The sequence below is a fragment of the Euprymna scolopes genome, chromosome 7, assembly GCF_053919585.1.
Source record: "Euprymna scolopes isolate OS-2025 chromosome 7, ASM5391958v1, whole genome shotgun sequence".
Classification (NCBI taxonomy): domain Eukaryota; kingdom Metazoa; phylum Mollusca; class Cephalopoda; order Sepiida; family Sepiolidae; genus Euprymna; species Euprymna scolopes.
Window position 1 is genome coordinate 60161850 of NC_136488.1, and position 22539 is coordinate 60184388.

Below are 22539 nucleotides of genomic sequence, written 5' to 3' on the forward strand. Positions count from 1 at the left end.
ATCTTTAATGTGTGAGGGGAGGGGGGCAGCGTATTTCAAAGGTCAAATAAGGGTCATATGTAAGCAATTACTTCTACAATTTAGATTATATAAGATACTTTTTAATATAACAAAAACAAATATATTTTAGAGTGTCTTCGTTAATATCTACATATTTTGGTCACACAATGTGGGGGAGGGTCGATATTATTTCCCTCAAGGGCATTGTTTCTCTGCAAGTGCACGTAAGCCGATTGAGCGATTTAAAACGAAGAAACCAGAGTAAATGTAGAGTTATCGCCCTTGATTATTCAGTGTCTACTACAGCAAAACAAAATGGCGTCTAGGAGAATGTGTAGTATGATTCGTCTCGCCGGGTAAGTTTATGAAAAAGATAAAAAAAATAATGCTAAAAGCTGATTGTTATGAATTTATTAAAATGAAAACATTTTAACTCGGCAGCGTACTTTTTTTTTACGTTAGCGTTTCCTAAGTGTTTAATCAACATATCGCTACTAGAAAATGAGGTTTGTGTACCTTTTCAACGTTCCCCTAAAAAATCCTTTTGCAAAAAAGCCGGTGATTAATTTTTTTTTTAAATTCAATTTATAGTTATAAAATTATATTCCAATTTAAGATGTAAGAAGTATTTATAAAGATTTAAAGTTGCCCTGTTCTTGTGCAGTTTATTGACAGTGCTCATTATTTTTAGATCTGATTTTTAAGTTAAATTGCAATTGTAAGGTTGACGTATAGAAAAGGTACAAAAATACCCTCCCCTCCCCATGTTAAGAATGGCTTTTTAAATAATAACGTTATTATTTACGTCCGGATCACTCTTTGCACTAGTACCAAAACTGATTTTGTTAACTTTAATATTAAACAGGGAGGATAAAAGCAGAAAATATCCAAATGTAAAGACTTGATAAGATATTTTTAATCCGTATTAACTTATATATGTAACTTTTTATTTTTTTAAATTGTAATATATATATATTTGAACTACAAATCGAATAACATCTTTAGAAAGGAGAATCTGGAACGTTGAAAATCGTACGCGATCAAAATCCATTTGCGACGGGCAGACAAGGTCATAAATTATCAAATAGATTCCGGTGGGGTTAAGGCGTCTATGAGATAGTTCGGTTCTCTCTTAAGGCCATCCTCCCAGACATCACTGCTTTGAGAAAGTTTTGCTTTTTGTGGCCTGATATACTCCTGCTGAGAAATGGTGTTCCCGGCTCCTTTGACACCATTTCTTGTAAGAAATGAAGGTGCTTCTACACTTTATTGCCGAAACTCGAGACGCCATTTTATTTCACGCACCTGCTGGCCAAATCCAGGGCAGACTATGGCCGAAGCATGAAATAAATAAGAAAAAAAAATTAAACTGGAGAACGATTGCCATTAAAACAAAAAATAAATAAATAAAAAACAACCGACTTCCCCGTTAAAAAAGAAAAACAAAACAAACAATCATTTAAATTAATTTGTTGTTGAACTTTCAAAGTTGCTTTAATTAAAAAAAAATGTTTAAAATTATATATTTGTTCGAAAAAAAAAAAAATTTTTTTTTATAAAAATCCAATGTTGCTTTTATTACAAAATTGTTTAATTAAAATATATATATATATATATATATATATATTACGCAAACTTTGATAAATTTTTATACAATAAATGTTTTGGTTTTCAAATGGCGCTCGCCCAGTTTAAACCATTATGAATATGTCATTTCATTTTCTGTTTTTAATAATAAAAATATATATACGTTCCATGAAAAACTTTCCCGTTCTCATTAATTAAATCGAAACATTTCCAATTAAACAATTACGGATATTTTTTTTATTTACTTTTTTTTCATAATTCTTTCCGGAAGTTTAATTTTTTTTTATTTATTTCATGCTTCGGCCATAGTTTTATAAATGTTCTCCACTAAATTTGGCCAGCAGGTGCGTGAAATAAAATAGCGTCTCCAATTTCGGCAATAAAGTGTAGAAGCACCTAAATGAATACTCCCTCCTTTCTTAAAACTCAGTTAAGGTATTTACTGTTAAGTACAAAGAAAGAAAAAAACAAATTTGATCTTTGGTATTTAGTTTACCGACCCCTCGGAATTCACCTTTAAATTTGTCGACTTTTATAGGTTTTCGGGTACGCTCAGAAGGAATATCGCATTTATTTTTTGCGCAAACAAGTAGTTATCACTATTGTTTTTGCTGGCAGCCATCTTTTTTGTTTTAGGAAAAAACGCCAAAAAGCCAAAACATGGCCTCTAAAACATTTTTCGGTTTTAAGGCCGAAATACCCCCCCCCCCCACCCTTCCGGATTTTTTTCAGCTTCCCGATATCGAAACGGACGATATTTTTTTCACTTTCTTAATTACATTATTTTTTTTTTTTCACTTTCACTCTCTTACTAAAATGCGCACACGCGCGTAGCCACTTGACGTTTCACAAGGTGCATGAATACATGGCGGACATTTTAAAAGAAATATTTTTCATAAAATAAAGTATTCTCCTCAGTTAATAGTAAAAATATTACTGTCAGTAAGTTTTCACGAGCGGTTTACAAAAGCATATTTTATGTTTTTCATTCTAAAATTAATTAAACTGCAGAAGCAACTGTTAAAATACACAAGTTCTATAATTGAATACCCCCCTCCCCCCCAAAAATGAACGAAAAACATAAAATATGCTTTTGTAAACTGCTCGTGAAAACTTAGTGACAGCAATATTGTCTTGAGTGACTCTCCACTACTGAGAGCATCCTGTGTGACTACAAAATCAGCAACTGTCTAAAATTGGATCTACCAGACTCTTGAAACATGTCATTTTATGCTGCTCGGAGTGTTTACTGACAAGAAAAGCAAAGTGAAGATTTGTTATAGAAAGCAAAACTGCTCCATTGGAATTACACTGTTTACTTGCATCTGCAATGAGGACATCTGAAGATCCTACAGCATTGCATCAATCGAGAGCAAGATGAGGGAATGGCAGCTCTGATGGTTTGGACATGTGTTGAAGGCAAGCAATGGTACGGTTGCAAAACTTGCTTTTGTATTAGAAATTGATGGCAAATGACTGAATGCTGAAATGGACAGACACCCTGCACAAAGATCTCTTTAAAACCAACCTTCACTCAAACTAAGCCTTTATCGTGTCAAGTGGAGATAAAAATCCATCATTGTGGACCCCCAATATAGTTTGGGATTAATGCATGAGAAAAAGATATCCTTTCAAACCTCGTATCATCTGATTCCATGCGACCCAGACTTTATGATATCTATATTGGGTACTCATGCAGAGAGTGATCGGTGCTGAAATAATGTTTTTATTTAAAAAGCCATTCTTAATATGGGGAAGGTGTTTTGTACCTATTTTGTACTTTAACCTTACAATTGAATAAAAAAACAAAACTTTAATAAAACTTTAATTAAACGTGGAAATAAGATTTAAAAAATAGCGCTGATCACTCTTTGCATTAGCACCCTATATTGTATATAAATTATTGTAATATTCATTTTCTTGGAGACTCCTCTCACCAAGAATTTCAATAATTGATTAGGTAATAACCTAACAAATTTAAAAAGTTGAGAAATTGAAGAGAGCTGTTCTCATGTTAGGAAATTCTCTCTCTGAGTTTTTTTTTTTTTTTTCATTGAAATTAAGTCAATTGAACCAGTTGAGATGTTATGTGCACTTTAACACCTGATGTTTGTTAATCCTACCTGTCACTGGGGGCACTGCTAGGGAATCATACCTTTCTACTGGGTAGTTGTAAAATATCAATCACAAATCTGGATAAAGGAAAATGTTCCAACTCTTATGAGAGGAGGGTAGGCGTTTTCTCCCTGGCAGGATCAATCCCTGATACTGAGAGCAATACTGTCTTTTAAGGACAACCAGAATGTGCCAAGTATACTTCCCTAATTAACTAAGAGAAACCAATTAAAGATTTGGAAATCATTTTAGAGTGGATTTGAGCGAATATTATGTAATTTCACCATCTTCTCTTTTTGTCTTTAATAAAAGAAATAAATATAGTTATCTGGGAGATTTAGATAAATCATTTCTGTCTTAAAATATTTCTGACTTCTTTTTAATAAATTCAGGTAAAGTTGCTTATTGATATAGTTTTATTGCTACCATGGTAAAATTGGATGCTAATCTCTTTATATTACCCATCATTTTTTTTTCCTTCCATATTTCACGTCTGATTAAACTTTTTTTATTATATTTAAAAATTATAGTATGATTTTTATGTACAAAAGAAAAGTTTGCTGTAAATGTGACCCTTGGTAATAAGGAAATTACTAAGATTAAAATTTTTTCATACTTCTGAGGAGGATTGTTTGCCGTAGCTCTTGTAAAATACCCCCCCCCCCACGCTATCTGTATAGTATCTGAAGAGATAAATACCAATTCTCTGGTTTTCCAATTGCAAGTTTGAAGTAAATAAAATAATAAATGCCCCCCCCCCCAAGAGAAAAGCATGTTAAAATTGCTTCAGAAATTTTGAGATGAAGATTCTGAATTTAGATTATTTTGATAGTATCACAGATAGTGTTCAATAATAATCAGTTCTAGATCATAATCTCAAAGATATAAGATCCAATTCTTATTACAGGTAATATTAGGAATCTAATAAATTAATTTCCACATGGTAATAGTTGACGGAATAACAATCTACACTTGTACATTAGATAAAGGGTTCAGTTAGTCTTTAGATTACAAAAAGATCAAAGTGTAGTATCTGTTTGATTACAAAGTTTAGTAAAATGCAATTGGAAAATAACCAGTTTTACATAAATGAAAACATGAGAAAAACATTCAAGATAACAGTAATCCGAATTCTGAAAGTGCACCTTAAGTTATAAAAATATGTTATTGATTTGCAGATTATCGATGCAACAATAAGTTTGATGTTATTCATGATAATTTTAGATATCATATTGCTTTTAGGAAAAAGTTTATCATAGAGAATATTTCACAAACTTGTTTTTTTTTACCTGTTATAGGGCGGATTGAACTAAATATTTTTTTTGTATTAAATATTTTATTTATTTATTTATTTTTTTTCAAACTTTCATATTTTTTGTGTTTGCATATATTTATTAGTGATCAGATGATTCCAATGATTTTCCAGATTCTGATTCTTTATAAATCTCTAAATATTTAACTATAAATTGTTTTATTGTTTTATCCCGATTACTATAAAAGACGTGTATTAAATGTGCATATATTTTCTCAAACGTAAAAACATTTGTATAGTTGGGTGATCTATAGATTTGTTTTACTGGAAGTTTCAATCAAATATTATTACTGCCAGCAGTGGAAGATTTTTTTTAAAACAAAATCAAATAAACAAAAAAGATAAATCATTTTTGGCATCAGAAAATAGGCACAATTTTTTCCAGTTCTGATACCCCCCACTAATTTTTTCAATTTCCGATTAATTGTTCCAACACTAATATTTATATTTCTGAAATTAGTGGCTAGTCCATGTCATATTGACAAAGCTAGCTCAACCATTCCAAGATTGATGAAGACACTCAGGAGGCCAGCTGAAGATGTAGTTACACACTATCAAAGCTGACATCGAGATTACCTCCAGTTTATAGTGTTCGCCGCTGGTCCCAAGATTGGCTGCCTATAATTATCTTAGACACTGCAGACCGTCGTGTGTGATCTATGTCCATCCAAGACGCTATTCTATGGACGGAGGCCACTCGATGAACGAGTGCCACCAAAGAATATTAAAGGATTTGTTAGAAAACTACGAGTGGATGTTTAGATTAAGATATGAAGATATTACTTGCCTTTCTATAAGGCTTGTATGATTCCTTGTCTAAATTAAAGATTAAGATTTCTTTTCACTATGTAAATGTCTTTTAAAATCATGTCAACCATTTGTAGAGTATCGGAACAAATTTAGTGAATGTAACTTGTAAATACAAAAAGTAAAACTTTAATTTCTCTCGTCTAAATTTTATGAGGGGGAAAGGGTTGAATACGCTAATCAGGTTTATATATTTGAAAAGTTAATTTTTTGAAGTTTGGTAAATATAAAATATTGCATTTGTAGTTTGTCACATTTCATCAAATTTTTGAAAAAATAAATCTGTTCCTGAAAGTTTGCTAAATCTAGCAATACACAAGAACAAATTGGAATTGCTTAAAATATCAAGGGCATGCATGGTTTGATTTTTAAAATTTGATTAAAAGAAATTGACATTTTACGCCTCACACATTTGGATATTTTTCTCTTTTAGATCATATGCTTTTCGTCAGATTTTTTACACTTTATTAAAACGTAAAATAAAACAATGAAATTTATGTGTCCTTTTTGTATTAGGAATCCAAATAGAGGACTAAAAATCTCAAATTAATGGTTTCCAAGTAATCTGCAGTAAATGCACATATACTGCAATACCATAAAAAATCCATGTATTCATTAAAGAAATTAGAATTTCAAGTTGAATTGTAATGCATTTTCTGCACAAAAAACGGAAATCTAATATTAGGACTGATTAAAAATGAATATATTGCAAGATTTTTTGGTATTGTAGATTGACACCTACTAAATTACTCCCAACTACCTCATCAAAATGTGATCCCCCCCCTCACTTTTTTTTTTTTTTTTTTTAGGTAATTGCATATGAAGACACTGAAAAACTTGTCAGAAAAAATGTGTAATTTTGTTAAATAATCTTGGGTTTGCCACTTAGGCTTATGGAAGGGTTTTATTTTGAAATGGGTACCGTTCGAACTTAAAGGAAGACTTTTGGAGATGGGGCTTGTCACTCGAATTTAAGGTTGATGGTACGACGGGTTCAAAGGTGGCACCTTTTAGGAGTTGGGCTTGTCACTCTGGCCTAGATTTAGTGGTAGCGTAATTTATAAAAAAAATAAAAAATAAAAACTTTTCAAATTGAAAAAATATCAAGAATTTAGAGTACTAATTGCTTTAAAAGGCAAGAATGGCTGATAAATGGAATCATTGTACATAAAATTTATGTGAAACTGATTCCTCTCTACTTTAAATTCTAAATTGCCATTTTTTTTTTTTCCCCACTGTTGAGCTATTCACACCTAATCGCCTTAAAAAAGCAGAATCTTTTACTTTTTTTTATATTGGTGGCTGAAAAACTATTTATTACTATTAAACTTAGAAAGTATATTTGAAAACCAATATTTCTTGAAGAACCGCCATTATATTAAAAGAACGATAAACTGCATTAATTTTAAACAAGTTTTCTTTGTTTTCTTCAAAATGAACCTGTAAGCTATGTTTACAAAATTCTATTTCAAAGTAAACATTCGACTGCTGCTGCTACAGCTGCTTGCTTATAGCTTAGAACTGAGTGATCAAGTCCAATTGTTTATTTTCACTGGCAAGAGTTTGATATTTTGGATGAGAGGTTAATTAAAAACGGCTGGTACCAAAAGAAATCCACATAAAATTATAATGCATAAAAAATAAAAACATTAGTTTACTTATTAACTGGGCTATGAAAAATATTTAGGAAAAATATTCAATACATGTCATTTTTGAAATCTTATTTTATGATTAAATTCTTCATAGGGAAGTGGTACCAATCTTTTAAGCACCATGGGGGTCAAAAAAAAAAAAAATCTGATGTAAAATGGCAGTTTCACAGTATTAACATTTTTCTTACTTTCCTATAAGCCCTCGAATATATCATGTAGATTATCATTTCTTAATGCATGTGAAAGGATAGTCACTTCCAAACAAAATGGTGGCATTTTGAGAACTTAGTGTTTTTGTTTTAAAATTTCTATTTTAGAAAAACTACCTTTAAAATATGTAATTATCCAAAGTTTTTTATGGTCAATCGACATTGCTACTAAAGTTGCATAAAATTGTTTGGCAAAAGAAACTACTTCCCATATTTATTCACAAGGTTTTTTTTCTCATTTTCTCGAAGCAGTAATATTTAAAAAAAAAAAAAAAAAATTAATTTTTATTTTCATTGAAAGGGAATGCATTATTTCAAAATTAGATCAAGAATTTCTAATTTGTGTGCGCTCCTCCCACACCAAAATTCAATTTAATAATAATAAAAATACAGAAAAACCTTATGTGCCAGTCACTGAACAAAAATGTCATATTCTAAAAATCTTGTAAATTAGTTTAAGAAAATCAAATTCTATGACTGAGATAACTCAATTCAAGCTAAAGATATTTTAAAACCAGTCAGTACTAGTGCACTTATTGATCCGCAGTATTTTTCAAATAGTATTTTCAAGTTTAAAGTTTTGATAGCTGTTTTTATTCAATTTCAAGGTTAAAGTACAGAATAGGTACAAACATCCTCTCCTCCCCATGTTAATGGCTTTTTAAATGTTATTTCAGTACGGATCAATGTGCACTAGTACCAACCAGTCTTGTATTGGTTACAATATACTATTAATCTCTAAAAATACAATGATTTTTCTATATTACAAAAATACTTAATCAACTTGTGATTTTTGGAATATGGCATTTTCATTCTATGTGTGCATGCATAAAAATGTTTCTGTATATTTTTTTTTTTCATAACAGCCTAAAATCTACCTATCTATATGATTAGTTGAACTCTAGTTATTTTTCCATTATATTTACGTTTTTTTGTTTTTTTTCTACATCATTTTTGTTAAAAATTGCACTAGACATACTAGTTATGCACTTTGTGGTTTTAAGGAAGTAAGTGCACTTGTGGTTTTAAGTAAGTGGAGAGAAATACTGGTCTTGATACATTCTTGAGAATCAGTTGGACATTGTGTTTTTTTTTTTTTTTTCCAACTTGGTGGAATGCACAAGCCTCTGGGACATAATATGCTACGATGACTTCCCAGCCAAGCTTCTCCACTTCATCAAGGCATACTACGCACACACCCAAAGTAGAGTGAGGGTCTACGAGGAAGAATCGGATTCCTTTGTCGTCTAAACAGGCGTCAATCAAGGATGTGTGCTCTCCTCCATCCTATTCAACTACATCATCAACTGGATATGAAGAAAGAAGAGCTTGGCTGAGTTCACTAGTGTCAAAGTGGGCCATGACTTTGCCATTACCGATCTCGACTTTGCCGATGACATGCGATACTTGACGAGTTCTACACAGAGGTCCAACACACACTCTGCAAGGTTAGTCGAGTTGTACAGTGGCACATCTCCGATCTCGCTCATTGAACATTGTGTCACTTTCAGATATGATAGAAGGCTCCTATCGCTCTTGGGATTTGTACACAACTGGCCAACTAGTAGATGATTTGAAACAAAAAAAAAAACAGTTTTGATTATTTAGAAATGGAATCATGTCTTTTCTAAAGCAACAATTTTATCGTTCCACCATGTAAGTGTGAGAGGAAAAAAAAAGCAAAGGAACTGATTTATCTTATAACTGCTTCCGGTAGCAGACACTCTGGAAGTTAGGAAGTACATTAGCTATTATCGGTTAGTTTCTTACTAATTGCCTTAGGTGCTGCTATCTGGTAATACTGACAGTTGTTCAGGCAGTTTTGTATGCAAAAGTGTGCACTGGCTTTTCAAAACCACACCTGACCTTGTTTAACCTCTTGAAGAACTTTCATCCCTTTATATTGGATATTTTAAAAACCTAATTTTAAGCAATGTTTCATGTAAACTTTATATGACGTTTGATTTTTTTTTTTTTTTTTTTTAAATCTGATTTAATTGGATTAATGTTGTGGCTTTATTTCAATAATATGACAGTTTTGTTGAATTTAATAGTATTTAAATTTTTTTTTTTTCCCTTGTTTAGAGTTCGGTACATGTCTGCTGAACCTGGCTCGGGTGCCGGAAAGGTAAGAATTTTTATTTTATCAAGCTATATATTACATATTTATTATTTGATGTTGCTATTTCAAAGATTATTTTACATCTTGTAATAAATAATTATGCAAATCTGTTCTTTATTATTTTTTACCTTCAATAATTAAAAAACTATTTTTCTAATTACAGGGAGGTGGTGCTGGAGGCTCCATTAGGTAAGGGTTTTATTTTTTAAAATTGCACTTAAAATTTTGTCTAAATCTATAACTGTTTGTTTCCATAGAATTGTTTCTAATTTGGATTAGAAACCATCTTTGAAACTTGCATTTGATAAAGTGTCTACCCACCTTAATTTAGACTTAAAACTTGTTTCACTTATATAAGTAAACATTTTCTGAAAATTTTTTAACATTGTACCACATTGTCATTTATTTAAAAAAACGAAACAAAAAAATGCTTTTCTAAACCTATGTACTGAAGTCTGATTTTAAAATTAATCAAGAGTAAGGGAGATCTCTCACAATTACATAAGTGAACTTGCTAGTAAATTTTTTTGTTATATCCCTAATAGAGGTATGTTTTACATAGGCTGACATTATCTACCTAAAAGTTCAAGAACCCTAACTTTGGATTAACTTTGAAGAGACTCTATCAGCAGGTGCACAATATTGGTGCTGCTGTATTGTCATTTGATAAATGTAATTTGGACCATGCGGCAGTTCCTGGTGGGAACTGCTACAGCTTGTTATCTTATTTTTTTCCTACTTCTTCAAAGGAATGCTCTTGTTTGTTCTGCTCTTAACTCTGCTGACCTCTTCTAATTTTCTAATCCCAACATAAGTCATAAAACAGAACCTAAATTATTAATCGAAATCCATACTATCAAATCTCCTTTTCCAACATTAGGAGTCTGCAATCATAAAACAGAACCTGAATTATTAATCGAAATCCATACTATCAAATCTCCTTTTCCAACATTAGGAGTCTGCAATCTTCCAGAAATTAAAATCTGTTTACATGAGACCAAACCTGATCAGTTGTTTCTGTGCAAAATTGCTATGGGGCCATCAGTTTCTATAGATGACTGTCTGGTCAGTTTATTAAAAACATGTCCTTAATACCCAGCACTTGAGATCATGGAATCTATACCTACATCAGAGATGAATTTCCATGTGGTAGAGAAATTTCTTATGAAAACCTGATGCGCATATGCTCACCATGTCATTTTATCTTCATTCTTCATTGTCCTTAAATGATGGCGTTATTGTTAATAAATTTGACTTTCATCTTTTTGCGGTCCTGGATATGACCTTAAACTATATCCGATGGTGAGGCCCCAGCTTGCAGGCTTTGGGGAATGTGGAGCCACCCTTTAATTGCCATTGCTCCCAGGTCCACTCTGACCCGGAGTGGTAGTACCTGTTAGGGTCCCAACTATGGGTTAAATAGAAACCGACTTGAAAAAAACAAATATATTCTATTAAAAAGCATTTTTTCAAAATCACTGGATTTGGCATTAAATAAGCTGAAAAGAGTTGATATGCCGTAAAACAAACACAACTTTCCCTTTCCCTTTCATCTTTTTGCTAACTTTTATGTGTTGAATTTAATATTCACAATGGCTGATCTACTCAAATAAGACTAAAGGGGGGGGGGTTGTCATGGATTCTCTGTTTATGCTATCCCATGGACTCACATATGTAGATTTGTCAACAATTTATCTGATATTGGACATTTCACAAATCTTGATTTATTTCTTAACTTGCTTTGAACTGAGCACCTTTACTGAGATTATCTTAGCAACTTGATTATCTAGATTTAAGATCAAGACAAAGTTCAGCAAATTTAGGTGTTCTTTTCCATCGCAGATTTGCTCTATATTCAAGAGGGACAGCTTTAGATCCTTCATGTGTGAAATTGCTATTAAATCCACTATCAAAAGAGAATGCCTCTCCTCGCACCTGATTTATCAGTGGCTAAACAACCAGTTATGGTATCTGCTATTCACCACAGAAACCACTATTTCAATTGCTTCTAACGAAATAGATGCTATGAAATCATTACAACCTTTAAAATTGTCCAAGATCACTTCAAAAAGATTATAGCAAACCAAAGAATCCTATGCTTGATCTGTTTAATCTAAAGTGACTCATCAGAGCATTGGCTTCCATTGTTTTGGAGAATAACAGTCCTGAACAGATATAAAGACTCTATTCTATCATTAATGGACTAGAGTTGATTTCCTCAGTATATGATAAAGCAAAGAATATTATATCAAAATTCACCCTTTTTGAGCAATGTCACCTGGTCCCTTATCTCCAATGATTGATGGGGGTGACACTTGAGTGACAATCTATAATGGTAAGATTACAGATGGTTTATGTGCTTGGTGTCTTAGCCATCTACAGTATGTTATCTCTTGCATGAACTCCATAACGCGTCTGAATATCCTGGTTAATAAGGAGCATGGACATCAAGAGATTTGGTCTTAGTAAGTAAGAATCTGCATGACTCGACTCTTTAGATTGCATAGAGAATGTGAGACGTTGCCCACCTCAGAGTTTGGGACATTCACAGCAGTCTTAATATCAAAACTAGATAAAGTATTCTAATAAAATTATGCATTAAAGTTCCTGTTGAGTTGCAATGCAAAAAAGAAAATCAAAGGGATTGCATACATGACTATTTCGACTAGTTTATAAGTTTTAAAATCAATGGACACATGCTTTGAAATGAGTTACTTCCCTTTGTTAGCATTAAGATTTTTGGATGTTATGGTTTAGAATTGCCGTTTAGTGTATAGACCAATCAAATTTTTTTTGTTTTGTTTTTTAGAGAAGCTGGCGGTACTTTTGGAAAAATGGAAGCTGCACGTGAAGAGGAATTCTTTAGGAAATTGGTAATTTAAAATTTATTTTTTAACAAGATTTTCCAAATTAAATATAATTATTAATGGAATAAAGTTTGTGTTAGGATTATTCGAAATACTGTTCTCATCTTGAGTGTTATTTTCACGTTTCAGCTGATGTAACCTCCTGATCTTCTTTAGGTGTATTTTGTTGAATATAGAATCTGCATGGAATTTCAACCAGAACCCTTTATATAATCCATGGAGGTTGCATACTCTCGTTCTATCAGCCATAATTGGGTAGAAGTCCTAAGTAATTTGCAATTATATTCTGAGTATTGCCCGTACTAGGATAAAACCTTCAAACTCCATTTAATTTATTTTTAGATGTACAATTTTACTAGTGATCACTAGGGCTGTGACAATAGAATATTCGTTTCATTCTTATGACTCTCGGGTATATGTCCGACACAGTTAGACACACTTAATCAGTGGAGAGTCATATCCATCTATATTAAAACATAAAATATTAACGGATATATACTTGAGTCAAAACAATGAAAAGCATATGCTATTGTCACAGCCCTAGTGATTACTATAGGTCAGTACTTATATAAGTAACCTATATATATATATATATATATATATATATATATATATATATATACTGCTGATCAAAAATTTAAGACCACTTAAAAATCTTTTAAAAAAAACTTTTTTTTAGGATAGATTTTAAACTCTTCCGACTTAAGGTTACTAATACTACAATCTAAAAGGTTATGGAAACAAAGTTACATTCCAAAAATTTGCATTTTTATTAAATTAGGCTTTTTACACATGATCAAAATTATAAGACCAAGGGTATAAATTGTTAGATTTATGGTAATTCTAATGTTTTTAGTTTAGAGATTAGCAATCATTGTGTAAAGGTGTTACCATACCTAAAACAAGAAAACTAACCAAAGTTGAGAGCTCCCGAATTCTAGGATTCCATAAGCAAGGTTTATCACAGTGAGTGATCACAGCTAAGGTAAATCGCAGTAAAACTGTTATTTGCAACTTTCTAAAGAACACTGAGAATTATGGAAAAACAAAATCCTTTGGTAGCCCCCCCCCCAATATCTGCATTGAGTAGTAGAATCATACGGGTTGTTATGAATGACAGAGGACTTTTTTATAGTCAAAGTAAAGCGGTTACAGATGCTGATTGCAGTCCAATAACTATCAGACGACGCAACAAAAACGCATGGTAAATAAAAAGTGTAAACAAATTCCTCGATTTGCTTCCACATCACAAAGTGGACCGCTTAAGATTTGGTCGTGAATACTAAACCTGGGATGTTGAAGTGGAAGGAAGTCCTCTTTTCTGAAGAAAAAAATTCAATTTAGATGGTTCTGATGGCTGCTAGTGTTATTGGCATGACAAAAACATGCCCCTTAAAATTTTTCCACACATCATAGTAGTTGAGGGTTCGTAATGGTATGGGGTGCCTTTTCTTACAGAGGGACGATGGAGCTCCAGGTGGTGCAGGGTCGTTAGACAGCAGCTGGTTATGTTAGCATGCTACAAAAATCATCTTTGATGATGGGTCATCATTTGTGTGGAGATGTATGGTTATTCCAACAGGATGATGCTGCAATCCACACTGCAAGATGGACCTTGAGCTTTCTTCAAGAAAATAGTCCATCTTTTGGGACATCTTGCATGCTCACTGGACTTGAATCCAATTAAAAATGTTTGGGGATGGATGATAAGAGAGGGTTATTGAAATGGCAAACCATATTCAACAAAAAATGAACTTTGTGAAGCCATCTTCAGAAACTGGAGCAGGATCCCCCGCACCTTAATGGAAACCCTTATTTTTAGCATGCCCCAAAGAATTTTTGAAGTTCTCAAAAGCAGTGGAGGTAGAACCCATTAAGTTTGATTGTTGAATGTTTTCATACACTTTTCATACAATTTAATAGAATTTTTGTCTCTGGTTTGATCAGGTGTAAAAAGCGTTATTTAATAAAAATGAATCTTTGGAATGTAGCTTTTTGTTTCCATAACCTTTTAGATTGTAGTATTAGTAACCTTAAGTCAGAAGAGTTTGAAATCTATCCTTAATAAAAAGTGCTTTTTTTTTTTTTTTTTTTAAGTGGTCTTAAATTTTTTGATCAGTAGTGTGTGTGTGTGTGTAGTATATATATGTGTGTGTGTGTAGTATATATATATGTGTGTGTGTGTATTTATAATATATACACACACAACACTTGAGCAGTATATTTATTTATTTGCAAACTGTTATCCTCATCTTCATAGTTGTTTCACGATGTTTTGGTCAACTATGCCTTTGGCCTTTGTCAGGTGGTTGACTGATAGAAATGCTGAGTCCCTTAACTGTATCCTCAGTAATTACTGCCTTCCATAGTTGTTGTCGTTTCACCACATTTTTTTTTTTTTTTAGCCAACTAATCCTCTGGCCGGCTTTGGGTAGGATTGAAACTACTATCTTAAACAATGATCACCTCGAACTGTAGATTCAGCACCTCTATCCACTGCGCCATGCGCCCCGAAGTCTCTATGGTTCCAAGTGAGCATTGTCTGAAGATAGCGGTTTCAATTCTACCCAAAGCCAGCCAGAGGATGAATTGGCCAAAAAAATGTGGTGACATGACAACAATGATGGAAGTGCAATAATTACTGCGGATATAGTTAAGACTACATTTCTATCCTGTCGCGATTAACCACCTGACAAAGGCCAAAGAAATAGTTGGCTGAAGCATTGTGAAACAGCTATAAAGATGAGGATAACAGTCTACAATTAAATATACAAATTACTCATCTTAAAGGATTCCAATAACAAAATAATATACTTAAGCAGTAATCCGAAAAAAAAAAAGCCTACAAATTTTCAATGTTTAGATTAAAAATTCAGAAATATAATCGAATCAAGTTGTTATAAAATTAATTCTGTAATGTTTTGATTTCTCTAAAATAATTAGATGTAGCTTAAATTTGTATCTTTTCGATACATGATGACTTGCCAAGACTTGAGGCCAGAAATAATTTTGTATTTGACAGTTTAAATGCTTACAAATTCATTTCATGTTTTGAAGAATAACAAAATTAAGATGGTTGACTTGTTTTTGGAAGAAACAAATGCTTTCTGGTGAATTTAATTTCATAATTTTTTAAAATATAATTTTAATTTTGTTTCATTTTACAGTTGTATTTTGAATTATAAATTTTCTATTAATAATAAATTTGGTTGTTGTCCTGATTACTAAAAAACAAGAATCTGAAGTATATATACACATGTTAAAATGAAAATTTATTCTAAAAATCAAATAAATTAAGTACTAGCAACAAAATCACACCCCTTCACTGTAAAGGCTTCTAAATGTTAGACGGCTTTCTACTCTAATACTAGAGTTCCTTGGACAGCTAGAATTTTGAATTCCCTTCCTGTCACCTGCTTCCTTGACTGTACTGATGTGCAGAAGTTTAATGTAAGCCAACAGCTTGCTCATCTCCTCTAAACATGGTCCCAAATAGTAGTCCCTTATGTCTAAACGGCAATATGTCTCGTTTAGAGTAAATGTGAGAAAAAAAAAATGTTTTTTTTTTGTTTTTTTTTTTAATAAAATTAAATTTTATGAGTAACCAAAACATGGTTATCTTGTTCTCCATTTTGAAAATTATCTAAAAATGGGATGATAACTCTATAATTCGAACTTGCAAAATTTATATTGTAATGCCTACGAATTCCCATCAATCATGTGAAAATGATTTTCTTTATAAAACTACTTTATCAATTTGCGTAATTTTGGAGATATATCTTTTTGTCACAGGTACACAAATCAAATTTTTTTTTAATGCTGAATTGTCTGTTAAATTGAGGCAAAATATAAATGCACACGCATTAAGTTCTTATGTCAATGTATAATTTTTGTGTAAACTTTATAAAGCTTCTTTATGGTAATTAGTAAAAGAACATTTCTCGTAGTCATTAGTGTTGATGTCCTGTTACACCATGATTATCATGTAATCTTCAAACCACCCCTTTTATGTGACGTGATACTTTGCATCCAAAATCAATTTGCAACTGATATTAAACCAAATGCAATGAGACAGGAAGATGTAAGTCAATAATAGATTTATTTTAAATAGTCAGTTGATTAAAAACAGTGATAGTGCAAAGATTGGCAGTAATTTTTATTTTATTTTTTTTTTTGTTAAGTCTAATCATTTCAATATCTCTTTTGATTGTAGTCTTCGACATTTCTGCATTAACATCTTTCATTTCTCTACAGCTTCACGTATCATCTCTTTGTCCATTCTTATAGTTCGTCCATATACTGTTTCTGCAAGTTCTTGATTCCAGAAAAAATCAATGTTCAATATCTCATGATAATAGCATTTCCATCCATTTTAATTTTGAATGCACTTCTCTTCAACAATATTCATATTTGTCTTTGCCATCTGTTTAGCTATCCTGAATACTTCATTGGTCTCGTCATCGTTTTGTAGTAGTGATAGAAACCTAGCTTACTCGGCCTCCATCTTGGCTCTGTAAATTGCCTTTCTTGCCAGCAGATATGTATTATCATTAATATTTCAACATTAAACCTTCCTCTCTCTAAACAATGGTTTCAATATTTAAAATGATTTTTTTTTCTTTTCTAGCAAAAGCAACAACTTGAAATGCTCAAGAAGCAAACGCATGATGATATTGATTTCCATGAAAGCCAAATCAAGATGCATCAGGTTTTGTTTTTAAATTCTTCCTTTGTTCATTTTTACTTCAGTTTTCAAAAATCAAGAGACAACGAAGTTGATTTACTTTTCAAATGTTGAGTTAGTAAAGAAGTTAGAAACATTAATCTTGACCAGTTAACTGTGATAGTACAAGGGTAATTCCAATTATAAAGTTTATTTTATAACTAAAGTAAAACTAAGAGCTATGAAGGTGGGAGTAGTACTACTAAAACAAGCGACCTTTTATACTTCAGAATTTATTTTTCTACATGGGCACCTCCATTCTTAATGTACTTTTGCTAGGAATTCAATGACTCCTCTTTGCTTCTGATGCACATCCATAACCTGTTGCTTTCTTAGTCTCACACATCAATATCTGCAACAGATGAAACTATCAGGTCATGAATGCGTAAGTTCAGTCATCATAATAATGCAATTTGCGATTTCCTCTGATACATTCGGATGAAATGAAATTTAAAAAAAAAGGAGGCATTACTTTTGGGACTTCCTTGTATGTTCTTGTGGTCTTTTGCTCTTACTGCATTCCAGGACAAGAATTCATCTGGCTGAAAGTATCCAGCTTGGTGCTGTTACTATAGGCAATCTCCCTTTGAAATGATGCATCCATTCCTTGTATAAACCAGTATGGGGTAGCCATAACAAGATCTTAAATATTGTTATTTTGCATATTTAGTCAGGGTTTAATTGTTGGGAGAAGTATCCTCATGCTAAATTATTCTGACAAACCTCTATACACTAGAGTCAACATCAAGTAGACCTTCAAGTTCTTTTTTTGTCAAAAGTTTATAAATGTGTATATATAAATGAAAATGTGGTTAAAAAAAAATCATTAATAGAATATTCAAATTAGTTTCAATGTAATAATTCACTTTAGTAATGCAGTTGATTCTAGTAGGCAAACTGAAATGTCTATTGTTATATAATGGGGCCTTACGATAGCGAGTGGGTAGTTAACTTGTATGTGTGTGTGTATAATATATATATATATATATATATACACACTAGAAATTTAAGCCAAGTAGATATATGAATATGTTGGAAATAAATTTTTAACTAATGGGTCGTTAAGGACAGATGGACGATGTTGACGGGCACGGGCCATGTAGGGGTCACATTAAAAGTTTAACTAGTGCAGACCTCAGTAGTGCTGGAGGATAATTCATGGGAATAAGTTAACGAAAGTTGAAATCACATGTTTTTGAAGTGAGATTTGAAGAGTTCAGTTTGGTTCTTGGAAGCAAGAGTACACAACACGTGTTTTAAAAATGTAACCCATCAAATTGCATGACCATGACAATATATAAGGGCTAGCGAGGAGAACTTGGCATTGTGTTCTGATTACCACCGTGTCTTGAACTCCAAAATAAAATTCACCTGTATTGAAAACAAGACTTATGGATTTCCATTTTTACCTCTGCATAAAAAAATTCACTTGCATCAAAGAATGAAGCAACTTTTGGTGAAAGAGCAAGTCAGCTCATTAAGAGGTGGTCCTGAAGTATGTGCTTGAGTGACTATAGTGTATAAAAGAAACTCACGGGCCAAAAGTTAAATGAACTGTTTGTTTTATACTTGTAAAGTCCAAAACGGTTGAGGTGACGTTATGTTGTCTTACATATCTTCCATATTAGGCTATGGGCCCAAAGATTAATATATCTATTTTTTTATTCCGTAACATCTGTTGAGAGTGAAAGTTAAAAACAAAAAAATGCTAACAAATGTATGCCCATAGACTCCTGAATATAATACTTTTCATCACAAGAAAAAATTTTGCGAATTTGTATGAATGGCAGCCATATTTAAAGATGAACGGTAATCATTTAAATCGAAAATGATGACTTTAACTCTAATAACCAAACCAATCAATATACAAGCATGTAGTTTAGTACATTATTCCCATTTCAATTTTTCATTTAATACCTATCAGACTTTAATATCTATAGTCTGTTTCAGAGTTAAATATTTGTGAAAAAAGGTATTTTCTGATTTTTGATACTGCTTCAATATTATATAATGTAAAAATAAAGTTTTTTATTACTTGATATTTTTTGTGTAGAGATACATATATTCTACCAATATTATTAGTCGCACAAAATTACCACTGCTGAGATTGTTTTTTAGTCAAGTTTGTTACTGTTTATTGTCCATATTTCTTGACCAATCATCACTAAACTTGGTCAAAATATCGTGATCTAATCTAGAACTGATTTAAGTTTGGAATATCTAGTTTAAAGGTCAAAGAAAGATGAAAGTTGCTTTTGGTGATAACTTTGGTTCTCTTAATCATAGACTAGATACTTTGCCCAACTCGTACCCTATAAAGTCTTTGCTTTTATGTGACTTTGACCTTGAAAAGTCAATGTTGAAATTTCAGCTTCCTAATTTGGTGAGTGAATTTTTGATAATAGCAACCACTATGCAAAATGTGAAGCCTGGTTAGCTATAGATTTTGAGTTATCAACGTTTCCATGCATAACTTTATGAATACTTCATACGGTATGGAGAAGTAAAGTAGAAATAATTAATACTTTGGCCCATCCTTGTGTTGTCGGAAATATTCAGCCTCAAGACTGACATGTGTTCTTGTTGTGCACAGACATCGTTTTAATCAAAGATGTGTTTGTGATTCTTATTTATATATTTATTTATTGTTGGCATACTTTCCAAGTTAATTCCTTCACACACAAATTCAGACACAAATATACAATAATTGTCAGCTTTTATTTGTGAAATTTAGCCCATGTCTCAATCTATATGAGAACACAGGTTTTTAAACAATCTTATAAAAACCAGGCAACCATTTGTGGCATTTTATTGAAAGTTAAAATAAAAAAAATATCTTTGACTTCTACTATTAAAAATTATCGCCATCCAAATGATCCTTTATTGCTATGTTATAGCAGGTGTTGCACTTCAGTGTTTTTTTTTTTTTTTTTTTTTTTTTTTAGGTTAACTTTAATAACTATTGCTTCCATTCAATTTTTATGAAAAATCAAACAAACAAAATAATTTTCATTTACAAGATGACACATTTTTAATATTTTATTTATTTGAAGCATGAGCTTTAATTATAAACTGAAAATTGCCTTCTAGACCAATAACACGTAAGATGGTAAATTGTTTTGATTTCCAACATTTTAACAGGCATTTGATGACTAATTTACAATAATAAATTAGTTACAATTTTTTTTTTTTTTTTTTTTTTTTTTTTGCAAAGATCTGTCTCCACATGAAATATTTTTAGATCTAATGAAAATATTTTGGTTTGGGCTACCTAATAAAACAAATTATAAATTATTTTTCACAAATTGAATAAAAATTTTTAATGATTAAAAAAACATTTTTTTTTTAATTTTTTTTTTTTTTTGCAAAGATCTGTCTCCACATGAAATATTTTTAGATCTAATGAAAATATTTTGGTTTGGGCTACCTAATAAAACAAATTATAAATTATTTTTCACAAATTGAATAAAAAATTTTTAATGATTAAAAAACATTTTTTATTTTTTTTATTATGCCCACCTCCAAAAAAAACAAAACAAAATTACCAATGCTGTAAATAGTTTCTTTGGCAAAGTTTAAATTGTATGTGTAATATTAGTGCATATAATCTCTTCAACCTTCTGATTAAACTCTAATTATAACTTATTTTTATTTTTTATTTTTTTATAGGATGCCATAAAACGACACAAAAAGAAAATTAATCATCTGAAGCATGAGGATGATTAAAGAAATTCTTCCATGATCAACTCTAATCTTTCGTAATTGGTCAGACGCTAGATTTGTTTTAGTAAGAAGACAATAACTGTTCTATGTCTACAGTTATGTTAATACAACAGCAGATTCTTTGAAATCTGCAAAGTTTTGTCATTCACAGGACTTCAAGTATTCTTGTATATTTGAAATAAAAAAGATTTAAAAAAAAAACATTTTTTTCTCCTTTTCCTTAATCTTCTTTCATTTTTAACTGTTTTGTATTTGCTTAACTATTCGCATTTTATATACGATTTAATGAATGCAAAGATATTTTAGTCATAAGTGTTTTCAGTATAAACACTGTTCTATAGAAATTGCATATCTATGTGCAATAAATTTAAATATAACCTAATCATTTAAAATAAATATCTGTATAAAAATCTTTTAGATTTATTTTTATTAAAGTACACAAGTCTTATGACTTATTTTTGGTCTCTAAATGCAAATAATATAGAAACAAGTGAAGCATGCATGGTCCCACATTAGTGCACAGTGAATGAGTCATAAATTTTTTTTTTTTTTTTTTTTCCTCTCTCTCTCCAGGAAGTTAGACAAGATCAGGTTTGAAAGTGTTTCTGTGGAACAAATTGGATTTAAACTTGGACCAGAAACAAGAATGTTTTGTCGTTGATCACTCAGCCACTGTTAGACCTTGTGTTAACATCATTCTATTTTGAATTTATTTCCGTGTTAACATTCCAATATCAGTTCTTTCTATTACTACTTTCTTTTATAATTCTTGCTTAATCCACAAATTAAAAAAATTACATAGTATCTGTTCTGATGCTACACTTCAATTTTTTGTTTTCGGTTAGTGGAGGAGAAATCCTTCACAACCGAAACAATTTTTGTTCCTTTTTTCTCGCATTAAAAAACGACCCTGGTGTCTAACTCTACCCTCGTGGGGAGGTAAAGTAAATAGGATCCTTCCTTTGCATACAAATTTCTTTTGATTTTCACTCTGTTTTCTTTTGTAATATTGATAAAATTGTCGCATTTAAAAATAAAATAAAATTAAAAAAACGCTTCACAAAAGGGAATGACTCTTACTGTTATATAATAGGAGCCGTACAGTAGTGAGTGTGTAGGGTAAACTAGGTAAATGTGCAATTTACACTAAGTGTGTGAAATTTAAATAAAAATTAAGTATTTGAAACAATAAGGAATGTCTGGAACAAATAAACAATGACAAACATGGCCTGATTTCAATGTCAAAAAATGATCCAATTATCTAGTATCAAAAGTTTTAGAGAAATAAACAAGATTGTACAAGTATGAAGACAGTTCTAATCAATTAACAGGTGTTTGTGGAATTTGCATCCTCAAAGAATTATCTGGTGGCTCAACCCAACATGCATGTGCTTGAAGACTAAGATAAAGCGAGAACAAAAG

General features: G+C 31.4%; 1 protein-coding gene across 1 annotated transcript; it reads left to right on the forward strand.

Moving 5' to 3' along the window:
• The first annotated feature begins 256 nt into the window (after positions 1-256).
• LOC145279754 (ATPase inhibitor mai-2, mitochondrial-like) lies at positions 257-21318 on the forward strand. Its single transcript, XM_080131060.1, has 6 exons — positions 257-356; positions 9768-9810; positions 9968-9993; positions 12614-12677; positions 17299-17379; positions 21064-21318. The coding sequence occupies exons 1-6, from the start codon at positions 316-318 to the stop codon at positions 21118-21120; spliced, it is 312 nt and encodes a 103-aa protein (XP_079987186.1). The 5' UTR covers positions 257-315; the 3' UTR covers positions 21121-21318.
• The last annotated feature ends 1221 nt before the right edge of the window (positions 21319-22539 follow it).

What these genes read in the sequence shown, in the direction of transcription:
- LOC145279754 (XM_080131060.1), top strand. Translation starts at nt 316, where the DNA reads ATGGCGTCTAGGAGAATGTGTAGTATGATTCGTCTCGCCGG. An exon ending in GGTGCTGGAGGCTCCATTAG is followed by an intron (nt 9,994 to 12,613) that starts GTAAGGGTTTTA and finishes TTTGTTTTTTAG; the next exon opens with AGAAGCTGGCGGTACTTTTG. An exon ending in AGGAATTCTTTAGGAAATTG is followed by an intron (nt 12,678 to 17,298) that starts GTAATTTAAAAT and finishes TTTCTTTTCTAG; the next exon opens with CAAAAGCAACAACTTGAAAT.